At 57.1% G+C, this 12,903-nt stretch overlaps 1 protein-coding gene across 3 annotated transcripts in view; it reads right to left on the bottom strand.

Annotated features, from left to right (window-relative positions):
- Positions 1–12,903, bottom strand: part of CTNNBL1 (catenin beta like 1) — a 96,800-nt gene that overhangs the window by 33,780 nt on the left and 50,117 nt on the right. For all 3 annotated transcript variants that reach the window (XM_053247784.1, XM_053247786.1, XM_053247785.1), the window contains exon 11: positions 1,192–1,373. In XM_053247784.1, the coding sequence (XP_053103759.1) occupies positions 1,192–1,373 (182 nt within the window). The remainder of the gene's footprint in view (positions 1–1,191; positions 1,374–12,903) is intronic.

Below are 12,903 nucleotides of genomic sequence, written 5' to 3'. Positions count from 1 at the left end.
ACCGAAGGCAGATTCACAACCCATCTCTCCAGCGCCTCCTGGGCAGCTCCAGGGACCAACTAGGCTGCAATCCTATGGAGACCTACTCCCAGGTAAATCCCACTGAACTCAGAGGGGCTCACTCCTAAGCAGACATGCCTGGGATTGCTTTGTAGACACCCAACACTTTCTGGGCTGGGTGCTCTTTGTCGGGGCAAAGACAATATTCGGGGGGGGGCAACTTCCCCCCCATTTTGCCCCTGATAAGGAGCACTCCTCAGCTGGAGCTGCACTTGGGAGCAAGGGCAGTGCCGCCACCAGGAGCGCTGGGCGAGAACCTCTCTGCTCAGCTACGGGAAGCCCCAGGGGAGCTTGGGCCAGGCACCAGCTCTTCGTCTTCGCCACCTCACAGGGCACTGGGAGGCTACGGAGGGCTGAGCCCACCCATGCCGGACACGATGCACTTCTCTCTCCACCCCACACGACTCAGCAGCGGCCATGTCTGTGGCCGGGGAGCTGCATGCAGCATCCTGGGCGACGTGGCGCCCGGCCCACCGGTCAGCTTCGGATGCCCAGCTCCTGCTGCAGCTTTTGGGCCATTCTCAATGCAGTCAGTCAAGAGTGCGTGTCTCCCTCTCTCTCTCAAACACCCAGGGACATTTCTTCCTAGTTACTGGGGAGGAGTAACTATTTTTCATTTAAGAAATAATCATCAGCCACCAACTTGGACCCTGGCAAGTTTGGCATCTCCTGCGATGACTTCCATGCCGCATGAGCAAAGTAATCCTGAAATCAGCAGCAGCTGCTCAGGTCAAGGGGAATTCTGGACCTCTGCAAAGCAGGGCAGCCCCCGGGAGCAGAGGGAAGGAAGGGGAGCCACAAGTAGCGGATGCCTGCGATGCAGCCACACTTGGATGCCTGGAGCCAGGAAAAACACTGCTTTGGAGGTGACATTTGCAGTTGGCTCATTACTCTTTTCAAAAGGGTTTGGCATCAAAGAGACAGCTTCAAACGACAGGCTCACATACGCATATGCAAGAGCTAATTAACCGCCATGCTGGCAGCCGCCGAGCTGGCGAGGAGTTGAACACAGAATCCGCCGTGGCTGTGGATGGTGCAAGTCAGCGGGCTAGTGAAAGATCCAGCAGGCTTGGAAGAAGCCAGCCTGTTCCCTCTCGGCTTCAGAGAGGGGGGCGGCCCCTTGAATCCTACCTTCGTGCTCCTTCTCCGAGGTCCCAACCTTCTTGATTTTCTTTGGGGACTTCATGAAGAGGGGGAAGATGGTCCGAAGGCCAAGGATGTCGACAAACTTGTGGCAGTTGTCTGCTCCCTCGGGCCCAATCATGGCATGATCCAGCACTTTCAGGGCGCTGCTTCTGGAGATTTTCTTCTCTCTGCAAAAGGTGGTTTGTTATTGAACAGGGGAACGCGTTTTGCCACAAGAGAATGGCCTTTTCTCTCCCTACAGTCTCACCCACCTGACAAAGATGAAAGAGTGGGAAAGTCTGGTCGGGGGTGGGAGAGGATTTTGGCACCTGCCCCTCTGACTGGCCGAAAGCAGCAAGCCAGTAGCGGCTCATCCTAATGAGCCAAGGGGGCCAAGGTCAGTCCCTTCCACCACCCCACCCGAGGGCGGTGCTGCCTGCAGGCTGGCCATTTGTCAGGTGCAGCTGCTCAGTCAACAGCACCGCTCCAGTTGACAAGCGGCCAGCCTGCAGGCAGCACAGCTCTCGGGTGAGGCAGAGAGAGGAGCGGCCCAGGCTGCAGGGAAGCAGAGGCAGCTGCACCTCCTTTGGGGCCCTCTGGCTTGTTAGGACTAGCTGCTACTGGGGCAAACGAGCCTCCTCTCTAGGAATGTGCAAAAAGGCTCAACCCCAAACGGAGATGTGAACGGGTTTATTGTGCATTGAGGCCAGCCATCCCTCTGGTGGTCCTTAAGGACCACCAAGTCGGCCTCTTATCTCTGCCCCGACAAGTCCTGCTGTCCACGGCAGTCAGTGTGCAGCAGGCAGAGGGGAGGCGAGGGGAGCAGGGATGTGCACGGAACCGGCTGGCCCAGTTCAAGTCCGGACCAGACTCGAACCTGACCAGTTCCGTCCAGCACCCCTTAGAAGCTGCCCCTGGGTCTGGTCTGTGTGTGTGTGTGTGTGTGGGGGGGGTTTCGTGAATTTTTTCCTTTTAATTTACCTTTAGCCCCTTTGGGGGCTTCCTCTAGGCCGTGGGGTGTGTGTGTCCACGAAGGTTCCCTCTCACCCCGCTGGCCTTGCTCATCACCACCGCAGCCTGTTCGGCCGCTTTATTCGGCCCGTTTGGGCCTCTGTATGCTGGCGCGGAATCCATGTTGCCTGCCACCGCGCATGCACAAATGGCCTCTGCGAATAAAGCGGCCGAACGGGTCACAGTGGTAATGAGCAAGGCCGGCGGGGGGAGGGGAAACCTTCACGGGGCCCCCTGAGGCCTAGAGGAAGCCACCCAAGGGGGCTAAAGGTATATTAAAAAAAAAATAAAAAAATCCACAAACCACCCCCAGACTGAACTGGTCCGGTCAGGTTTGAGTCTGGTCTGGACTCGAACCGAACTGGGCCAGCCAGTTCCGTGCACCTCCCTAGTCCCCTCGCCTCCCCTCTGCCTGCTGCACTGACTGCCGTGGACAGCAGGACTTGTCGGGGCAGAGACAAGAGGCCGACTTGGTGGTCCTTAGCCAGAGGGATGGCTGGCCTCAGTGCACACGAAACCCGTTCACATCTCAGGACAGAAGAACCTAAATCAATCCAAAGAGTCCAACCAAATTGCTCAGGTCGTTCCACGTGATTTCCACTGCTGAACAGCGTGGGCTAATTTGGCTGGCATTTTATTTAAATTTGATTCGTGCATTACGTTCCCTCCTACAATGTGGGTCACTTTCCCCCCCACTTGACGGATGGGGAAGCGGAAGCTGTGGGAGAGGCTGACAAGCCCAAGTCTACGCAATGAACCGGTGGCAGAGGCAGGATTTGAGCACCGGTCTACCAGTCCCACCACGTCCAGCTGTCCGTCCACGCCATGGAGAGTTTAGGCAGGTGGCAGAACAGCTGCTTTGTGGGCAGAAGGCCCCGGGCTCAATCCCCGGCAGCATCGCCAGGCAGGGCTGGCAACGCCCCTTCTCTGCCCGACGCCCCGGAGAGCCCCTGCCAGAGAGCGCAGGCCGTCCTCAGCTGGGCAGACTCAGAAGGCAGCCGCCGCTTGTGTCCAGCAGCACCTGGGCTGAGGCTCTTTCTCTCTCAGAGTTGCACTTCACGAGAGAAACCCAGCGATTCAAAAGGCCCCTGTTCAAAGCCCAGCCAGATCCCTGCAGATGGCCTCTCTGAAAGAGACTCATGCAGAACTTAATCCCAAACATGGGCAAATGCGCACCCTCGAGTGCATGTTTATTCTCCCCAAGATGTTCTAGAGCAGTTCTCGTCGCTTCCTGGACCTTCAGAAGAAGAGAGGAGCCGCGGTCCCCCTCTGACAGCTGTAACGAGCAAGAGGAATGAGGTGCAATGGAGGTGCCAAAGCGGAAACACTCCCTACTCACAGCCCACATCGACCGGCTCATAATGCTCCATCTTTCTTGCCCGATGGCTACACAAGTGTGGAAATCAGCAGGTGCAGAGCAGAGAGGAGAGGCAAGGCAAGGCAGAAGCCCCACATGCAGACTCCACGCTTGCACCTCCCCCCCCCACACCTAGGGCCTGGGACCTGAAAGGTCTCCCTTGTGGGGGCCAACAATGCTCGGGGCAGCACAGCCTCACCTTGCCATGACTCTTGTTGGCACCAGAGGATCAGAGTGTCACTCAAGCCAGGCAGGGAGTGTGACGCACTGCAGTTCCTAAACAACCCAGCGCCATGCTCTTCTGCACACGCCCAACGGAGACGGACGAGAGCCCAACGGAAGCGTTGGGAAAGATCACCGATCACTGTCCTGGGGCAGGGCGGAAGCTTTGCACGCAGAGGGGCTGAGCTGGAGTCCGCTCCAGAGACCTCCGGCAGCGGGGCTGTGTGTGGCCTTGGAGGGCCCCTGCCTGCGAGAAGGAGCCGAGGTCTCACTCCAGGCACGATGGCCAGGCTCACAGAGAGCTTCTGCTCATTGCAGAGGGGCTCACGGAGGAGAACGTCCTACTGGCTGGCATCCAAAACCATTCTCACGAGGGCTGCTGTCTAGCCCCATCTTTCTTCTACGCATGTGTCCGCATATTATGAGCAGCAAAGCTGGCGCCCGCATCAGCTTTGGTCTATGAATGCACAACACCAGTTAGCAAAACAAGTCAGCCAGAAATGTTCTGCTTTTGCCTCCGCTGCCGCTGCCAGGGAACAAAGCATCCCTCCCCCCCCGCACCGCCCCGCCTTGTGAAATGCTGCTGTAAAATGGCACTGCGGACGTGTGTTTGTAATTCATGCCAAGAAAAGGCAGGCAAGGAGCAGGCGTTGGAGAGCCGACACGGCTCCATTCAGCAAGGCACAAACTCCCAATTTGTTCAGGGGCCGCCTCGTTTTGAGAGATGAAATCCGGAAACATAAACGGAGAGAACAGCCGCTGCGAGGCTTGAACGGGAATGTGCACAGATGAGAGGGAAGGCAGGCACCCTGGCAGCCTCTTCTGAGTCAACACGGATCCTTTCCAACCCAACAGAAAGCTCAAGGCCAGCACAGCCGGATGCGAAGCGCAACAAGGCAGGAGCCACTGCTTGACCTGCCTCCTTGCTAGGAACACACGGGGCGGGCTTAGCCGAGGCAGAAGCAGAAATCAGACCCCCAGCCCCTCCCTCACGGAAGCCAACGGGGGCCGGCTAAGAGCAGCCTCCAGGTCACGGCGGGTCCAACGGCACACTGGAAGGGAGGGAGGAAGGAAGCAGCTGCTGAAGACGGTCGCCCTGGGCTGGACTCCGCCCCACCCCTGTCCCAGATAGGACAACCTGCCCCATGGCCGGATGCCTTTAGGCGGAGCATTTCATTAACAGACAAGGCCAAGCATGTGGGCAGCGGCGGGGGAATGCGTAAGGCCATCCGGTCCCAAGCCAGGCATCTGGAATGCACTCCCTGTTGAAAGAAGAGCCTCCCCGTCTCGGCCAACTCGTAAAACGGCACTGAAGACCCATTTATTCACCCAGGCTTTTCATTAGATTGATAGTTTGAATACTTTCAATGTAGGGCTTTAAATGATTTTAATGTTCCAATGGTTTTAATTGGAAACCGCCCAGAGACGCAAGTGTTGGGTGGTACAGAAATATGTTGAATAAATAAACAAACAAATAAAAATCTGTTAAGACTGGAGATCTGTGGGGAGGGCTGCTCTGGGTCTGGAAGTCACCCGCTTATCCCCACCCTCTCTCAAAGAAGCTCAGCACATCATCCCCACCCCTGCTCCATTTTATCCAGAGAAGGAGGCCAGGCGAAGGACGAGCGGCTAGCCCAGGCAGGTCGACTTGCTTGGCCGAGTGGGGATTTGAACCCAGGCCTTCCTGGCCAAAGCCCAACCCTCAAGCCCTACAGCCCACACTCTGGGCAGCAACCCCCCACACTTCCAGTCATGGTCAGTTCTGCCCCCCAAGGGGATGCCTCAACCACCTTGACCCTGAGAATAAAGAAAGGGTCAGGGGGTGGGGGGTGCTTGTGGGCAGAGCAGGGTCTCTGTGGGAGGAACTGTCCCCACGACTGCCCTCCATCAGTGGTTTGAGAGGGGAAGCGGGGGGGTGCCCTCTCCTCCCGGCCCATCAATCCGTTCTATGCATCTGCACTGACATCCCGAGGAATGCCAACAAGGCAAAGCAGACCCAAGGCAAACACCAGCAAAACGGTGCATGTGGCACATCGCACGCATGAACCTGAAGCAGCTCCGGCATCCCAGAGGGCCGGCCACTGCCTGCCAGAGCTCCCCTCTGCCCTCCCCGCCACCCCCCACGCTGTCCCTCCATCAGATTTAGTCAACAGAGCCAACGACAACGGCCAGTTCTGGAGGCTTCAGAAGAAATAACGGAGCATGAAGAGTAGTATTTCCAAGCAGCCAACCCACACCTCCGCAAGCCCTAGCCGAGGACACTTGCACACTCCTTCCCGAAAATATTATCCCCCTCGAATGTGGGGATTCCCGACCCTGCTGGGCCTCCGCTCCGCTCCCGGCCAACCACGAGGGCCTTTGGCCCAAGGTTGGGGAGCCCGGCTTCAATGCCAAACCCTCCCACGAGCCTAACTGTGAGCCTGCAGGGTCTAAATGGTAACGGGCTCTCGGGGCTGCCTCTTGGGAACTGGGCAGCACAGGGGGCTCAACAAAGAGAGCAGCAGGAGATGAGCCACTTGCTCCACACACAGCCCTCCTTCACGTGCAAGTCCACGTAACAGAAGGCGAAACAATAAAGTTTAGGTCTTGGCTGCAGAACTTCAGGGCTGTTTTCGGGGGAAGTAATTGCATATTGATCAGCATTTAGGCAGGTCGCAGGGAGCGGATCTCGGGAATATTCATTGGGCTGAAGTTCAGGCTAGCAGAGATCAATAGTGGTTTGACGGGACTGTCTTGGGTTGATTTTATTTGAAATATTTATCCAACTGGAGGGCAAGCAGTTTATCTTAGTCTCATCTTGGGCTTATTGAAGTATCTCTTAGCTGGGAACTAATTCAAATAGCACTGCCTGGAAGCCTCTCCAAATGAGGACTGACTGGGACCTTGCAAAGGCTGGGAACCACCTCACTGCACGACGCCAGCCCACATGCACCTCTGCTCTGCTGGGGCCCATTCGCCTGCAGACACCAGGGATGCACCAGGCCAGAGGTAGCCCACCAGCCATTTATGGTGGCCCACTCATGCTCAATACACCATCTGTTTCTGCTGCTGGTCCAGGACTACAAGGATTGGGGGGCGGGGAGAGACTGCTAAGCACCTAGTAGGCCAGTGAGCTGCCTTGGCCTGGGGACATTTCCAGGGGGCACGGAGCGGGTCTAGGGCAGGACTCCCCCACCCCTTTTTTAAACGAAGAAATATTTTTCAAATAACGGAATGTTGCTTGAATGCTGCTTTTTTAAAAGGCCAGATAAACGGCCCCTTCTACTTTTCTGGCACCTCTAGGCTGGATAAGGGCCTGCTTGTCCCCCCCCCCCCCCCGCCCCAGGACTCTAACTTCCAGCCTTCCAAGGGCTGACAGCGGCTGGACCTCCAGACTGACAGATGTCTTTGCAGCCTTTCCCCCAAGGTGAGATTGCTGGGGGGGAAGGATTCCCAGTCCCCTTGACAGCCTGGAGAACAACAAAAGAATGGTCTCGGCCACCCCCCATCCACCCTGCCCTCCCCAGTCTCCCCCCCCCCCCGCTGTGAGGGAGGGCCCGAGGGAAGCCTGAGAGGGCCCACAGAAAGCTCCCCCCGCCGGAGACCCCCATCCGCAACTCAAGAGGGCCACTCCAGGACACGTTTCCATGCAAAGGCCTCAACTGCAGGCTGCTTTAGATGAGTTGGCATGAGGAACGGATTCTGCAAGGTAAACACAGCGTGAAGCTGCTAATAAAAGGAAATTTCAGTAGATACACATTAATTTTGAGTTTCCAAGGAGCTGATGTGACATGAAAACAAGAGAGGTAATGAAGGAGACTTTGCCGGGGCTGTTGCAGGCAAGCTCCGCCGTGCTCCACGCAGAAACGCAGTGCGGGCCTTTCATTCGGTCTGCCTAGCCATGCCCAGGGCCCCCTTGGCCAGTAAAGGCCTCCTCCACACAGGCCAAGGAAAGCCACACTACACAGTGTCTCAACAGAGGGAGGCATTTGGCAAAGCCATGGTCCCCCCCCACCCCGCCCCGGCCCCCAATTTGTTGTTCCATTTTCCTGCATGTCCTCCCAGACGCACACACCAAGGCACGCTGGCTCTCCTCTTGCCATGCAGGCCGGCAGAAGCCTCCCCAAGCAGCCCCGCAAGAGGACAGGGAGGGATCTCCTCCTGCAAAGCCGAGGCGCAAGTAGCTTCACGGCACAGCTCCCAGAGAGCCTGACAATGCAATTCTCTCTCCAGGCGCCTCTTAGAACGAAGCCTCGCTTTCCCCCCTGGACGCCCCAGGCAGCTCCCAATCTGGGAAGAAACTGAATTGTGCTCAGAGGAAGAGAGACATCAACCGCACGGAACGTTTCTGAGCCTCCCGTTGGAGGCCACCAACTTGCCACTAGATCTGCTCATTTGCAACGCAGGGGGGGCCACAGGCAACAGAAATGCACCCCCGTCCTTGGGCGGGAGCACTGCGCCTGGCCCTGAGGTTCGTGACCTTTGCCCTCAGACCACCTTCTTGTGGGTCCAGGATGACCTCTTGCTGGCCAGAGGCAAAGGCTCTCCACTCTTCTTCTCCTCCAAACTCAGCTGCTGAAGCTCCCTTTGCCGCAGCACCCCCCCCCCCCCGCAGTAGAGCTGATGGCTGCACCCCCACAGCCAGGCTGCCCAAATCGGAAATGTCCGATTCAGATCAGGGCTTCCCACCGGCCTTTCCCCCTTGGCAATCAGAATCAGCGATCTACATCCATCCAGCCTGCGTCACACTGCAACAATTAACATGCCTCACCCTGACACCGATTAGCCAGCACTGGTGACGAAAGGGAACATTTCGACAAAAGGCTTCCAGCAGCAGTGTGGCAGGAGGCAAGATGTCGGGCCAACCTCCCAAGCAGGCGATTCCACCAAGCAGGGGCCAGCACTGAGAAGGGCCTTCTCTGCACCCACAGAAGCCAAGCCAGAGTGGAAGGAGAGCTGGTCTGGTGGGAGCAAGCAGGACTTGTCCCCTTAGCTAAGCAGGGTCCACCCGGGTTGCATATGGATGGGAGACTTAATGTGTGAGCAGCACTGTAAGATCTTCCCCTCAGGGGATAATAGGGCCGCTCTGGGAAGAGCATCTAGGTTCCAGGTCCCCTCCCTGGCAGCATCTCCAAGAGAGGGCTGAGAGAGAGACTCCTGCCTGCAACCTTGGAGAAGCCGCTGCCAGTCTGTGAAGACAAGACTGAGCCAGATGGACCAATGGTCTGACTCAGTCTATGGCCGCTTCCTTTGCTCCTATGGCGAGGAGCAGAGCCAAGCCTCCCCACCTGCTCTCAGGAACGGGAAGGACACGCAGGAGGCAGCTCTCCGCAAGCTGGGTGGGAGGCAGCTGTGCCAGACCCAAGTCGGCAGCCAAGCCGAGATTATTTTATTTATTTATTATTATTATTATTTTACATTTATATCCTGCTCTTCCTCCAAGGAGCCCAGAGTGGTGTACTACATACTTGAGTTTGTCTTTCACAACAACCCTGTGAAGTAGGTTAGGCTGAGAGAGAAGTGACTGGCCCAGAGTCACCCAGCTGGTTTCATGGCTGAATGGGGATTTGAACTCGGGTCTCCCCGGTCCTAGTCCAGCACTCTAACCACTACACCACACTGGCTCTCTGGCAAGCCACTGTCTCCAGAAGCTAGCCCAGCACAGAGTGGGCTGCAGCTGTCAAACACCAAACTGCTCCCAGGAGCAACTGCTCCAGGCAAGCAGGCCGGGCTGGAGGTGGCTGGTCCTGGTCTCCAGGGGCCTCTGCCAGAAATCTGCTCAGCTGCCATTCTGATGGCCTGTCTGACCTCAGGGCTTTAGACACCTGCTCCTCCCGCAAGCCTCACACTTCCCGGCCACTATGTTCCCACTAGGATCAGCTACACACGGGGCCTCCAGGGCAAGCCTGGAGGATTAGGAACATCAGAAGCTGCCCTATACCGAGTCAGACCCTTGGTCCATCTAGCTCTGTAGTGTCTACCCAGACTGGCAGCAGCTCCTCCAAGGTGGCAGGCAGGAGTCTCTCTCAGCCCTCTCTTGGAGATGCTGCCAGGGAGGGAACTGGGAACCCAGATGCTCTTCCCAGAGCGGCTCCATCCCCTGAGGAAAATCTCTTCCAGTGCGCACACATCTAGTCTCCCATCCATATGCAACCAGGGCAGACCCTGCTTCTCTAAGGGGCCAAGTCACGCTTGCTACCACAAGACCAGCTCTCCTCTCCAGTGCTACTATAAGTGGCAGGAAGGAAACGGCGGCTTTACAAACAACGACGGGGCAGGGACGCTGCCGCCCCAAAAACTTTGCTTAACGCTACAGTGCCAGAGGGGGAAAGAGCGGCGGGAGGGGTAAGTTCTAACCCCCCCCCGCCCTTAAAGGGAGACCCCCCCCCTTGGTGCCGGACCACCGGACCGGTCCGGCTCCGGACCGGTTCGTGCACATCCCTAATCAATTCGGCTCAAATCTGGGCAATTTGAGTGATTTGACCTTGAATGGAATCACCCTTGAGGATGCTTACCAGTGTTGAGGTCAAATCGAATCACCCTCGATTCCAGCTCGAATTTGTCCCCAGCTATCTCTGTTTTGTCCCCTCCAAGCTTCTGCCAACACTGCCAGTGGTGAATTTTTATGTGTGGATTCTCAGTTGTGAAATGACTTCTTCATAGGGATTCCCTATTTGGTTATTTCAAAACCGAGAATTCACAACAGATAAAAATTCCTAAAAGTTCACCCATTTGCCCAATTCCTTTGGGGGTTGGGTGGCAGTTGGCACCCATGGGGCTCTGCCACCCAGTCCACTTTGCTGCCCCCTAGCCCTTAAAAATTTGGCCAAATCTATTCAAATCGGATCAACCCAGATTTGAGGGCAGAAGATTCGAGCTCGAATAGAATCAGGATGATTCGATTCAAACTTGAATCAAATTGCAAAAATTGATTCATGCACACCCCTAGCTCCCTGTTCACAGCTCTTCCCCACCCCCCAGGGAGAGGGGTACCCAGCTCAGCTGCAGAAGCAGCAGCTGGGGCTGCTGGTTTATTCACATTTTGTCCTTCAGAGCTAGCTCCTTTTAAGAGCAACGGCATCCAGGGAGCCATTTCCTCTTTACCATTACTTGCCAGCTGGGACAGGGTTAGCGAAGGCTGATAAACAGCACAGCCCCCGAAAAGGGAAAGCGCCATTGAGAGCAAAATGCCAGGTCCCGCCCCTCTGGCTCGAGGACTCCTGGTAATTAGTTCTGCAAGGCCGGCCAAGCGGCCGGCTGCCTGTTCAGAGGAGAAAAGGACGGGAAATCCAGGAGGCAGTGGAAGCATCCCTCTTGGCTGTGGCTTCAGAGCTTTGCAGCACTGCTTTAATTAGCCTTAAGAAAACGCTGCACTCCTCTCTGAATAATCCATGTTTCTGGTTATTTATTCAGTTCCCTGCTGCTGCGCATTACCCGGCGTTAGTCTGCAGGAATAGATCATTTCTGGCCAGCGCCTGCCAGCTACCTCTCCAGGCAGCTCAGCCCACCCAGGGGAAGTGGAAGAGGCGAGAAGGGCCTTTCAGCTGGCAGTTTGGGGGAAGGGGGAGCAGAGCTCAGTTGCAGAGGGGCTGCAAGGTGGGGTGGTGGTGGAAAGAGTGAGAAGAGGGGACACCGACAGGCACAGAGACCATTTCCCAAGAGCCCCCAAGGAAAGGGAGCCAGCCACCTCAAGAACACTTCGGGAGCATCCTTCAGGTCTTGAGCAGCTTCTGGGGAAAGCCCCCCCCACCCCTGCCAATGATGGCCTCCAGCACAAAGTCTGGCTGGTAGCATTATTTTGTCTCCTGCATATACAAAACCCAGCTTTGGACTCATGTGATCCTCGCACAATGAGGAAGGAGCTGGATTCGGCCTGAGCCTGAGCCCTGCAGTGTGCTGGTAGCAAAGAGAATCGCAGGGGGTATCTTGAACCCCAGCATCCACCTCCCCCAGGATTCCATCGAGTTGGTGCAGCTGTGTTATGTCTGGGATCTCTGCCTAGCAGCCGGCAACGGACTTACCGAGAGAGCCCTGCAACCGAGCAGCCCCTTCAGCAGAGGGCCCAGCTGGGCTGCTTTCTCTCCAGTCTTGCAGGAAAGGAGGCTGCCCCGGAGACTGCGCCATTTCTCTGCTGGGGTCTGCTGAGAGGCAGCCAGAGGGAGACGGTCCCAAGGGGAGAGTGGGAGGGACCTTGCAGGGTGGGGTCGCCAGGCACCACACCCCTGCACCAGAGGAAGCACCGCTGGGTGTGCTGATCACTTCGGATCCCTGTGCTGATTCCTGCCAGTCCAGGGAAGAGCTAGAGATTGGGGGCGGTGGGGGGGGGGGGGTGGCAGCTCCACACAAATGAAGGGCTGGCAGCCAAGGGATGCTTCCCAGCTCGCCACGGCGGTGAGGAGGCCCACACACGGAGATGCCTCTCCGTACCGGAGGTCCCAGCAGGGCAAAGAGGGGGCAGATGCTCTCAAGCGAGCCAGCTCTGACAGCCTTGCTTCACACCAGCAGCCCATTCCTTCTCCAAAGCAAACACAGCAACTCACCAGGCCAGAGGTGGCAAACTGGTCATCTGGGGCCAGGTTTGGGCCACTAAGCAATCTTACGTGGCCCCTGGAAACCCTGCCAACCACCTTATCCTCACATTGGGGGCCCACCAACTTGACGACAGACCACTGCTGCCGCCCCCCTCCCCCCGGGCTGAGGACTGCCTGCACTGACGGGGGTGTGTGTGTGGCTCCCTGGAATTTCTGGAGGGAAAAGAGTCTCTCCCAGCCCTACCGGGAGTTGCTGCCAGGGACCTGCTGCATGCCGAGGGAGGGCTCTGCCCCTCAGCCCCTCCCAGGCCCCGTGGGATGAAATGTTTTCCTGAGCCATGGAACTGGTAAGGACAAACTTTGCCACGTGGCAAGAAAGAGACCTCCCACCCCTCCTCAGCGTCCCTCTCCCCCCACCCCCAATTAGTATTTAATAGGTTCATTAAATACCAAGAGAGGTGTGCACACGCACGGGTTACATCTGGTCGCTTCCAGTCCGAGGAGAGGACGGGGCGGCACGGAGGTACGCTGCCGCCCCACCGGACCGGTTCTTAAGAGAGCGCCGGTGGGGGAAACATGGTCGGGGTGTGTGTGTGTCTGGGTGTGTATGCCCGTAAC

The sequence above is a fragment of the Hemicordylus capensis genome, chromosome 4 (genome assembly GCF_027244095.1).
Source record: "Hemicordylus capensis ecotype Gifberg chromosome 4, rHemCap1.1.pri, whole genome shotgun sequence".
Classification (NCBI taxonomy): domain Eukaryota; kingdom Metazoa; phylum Chordata; class Lepidosauria; order Squamata; family Cordylidae; genus Hemicordylus; species Hemicordylus capensis.
This window is presented reverse-complemented; position numbering and strand designations above follow the sequence as displayed.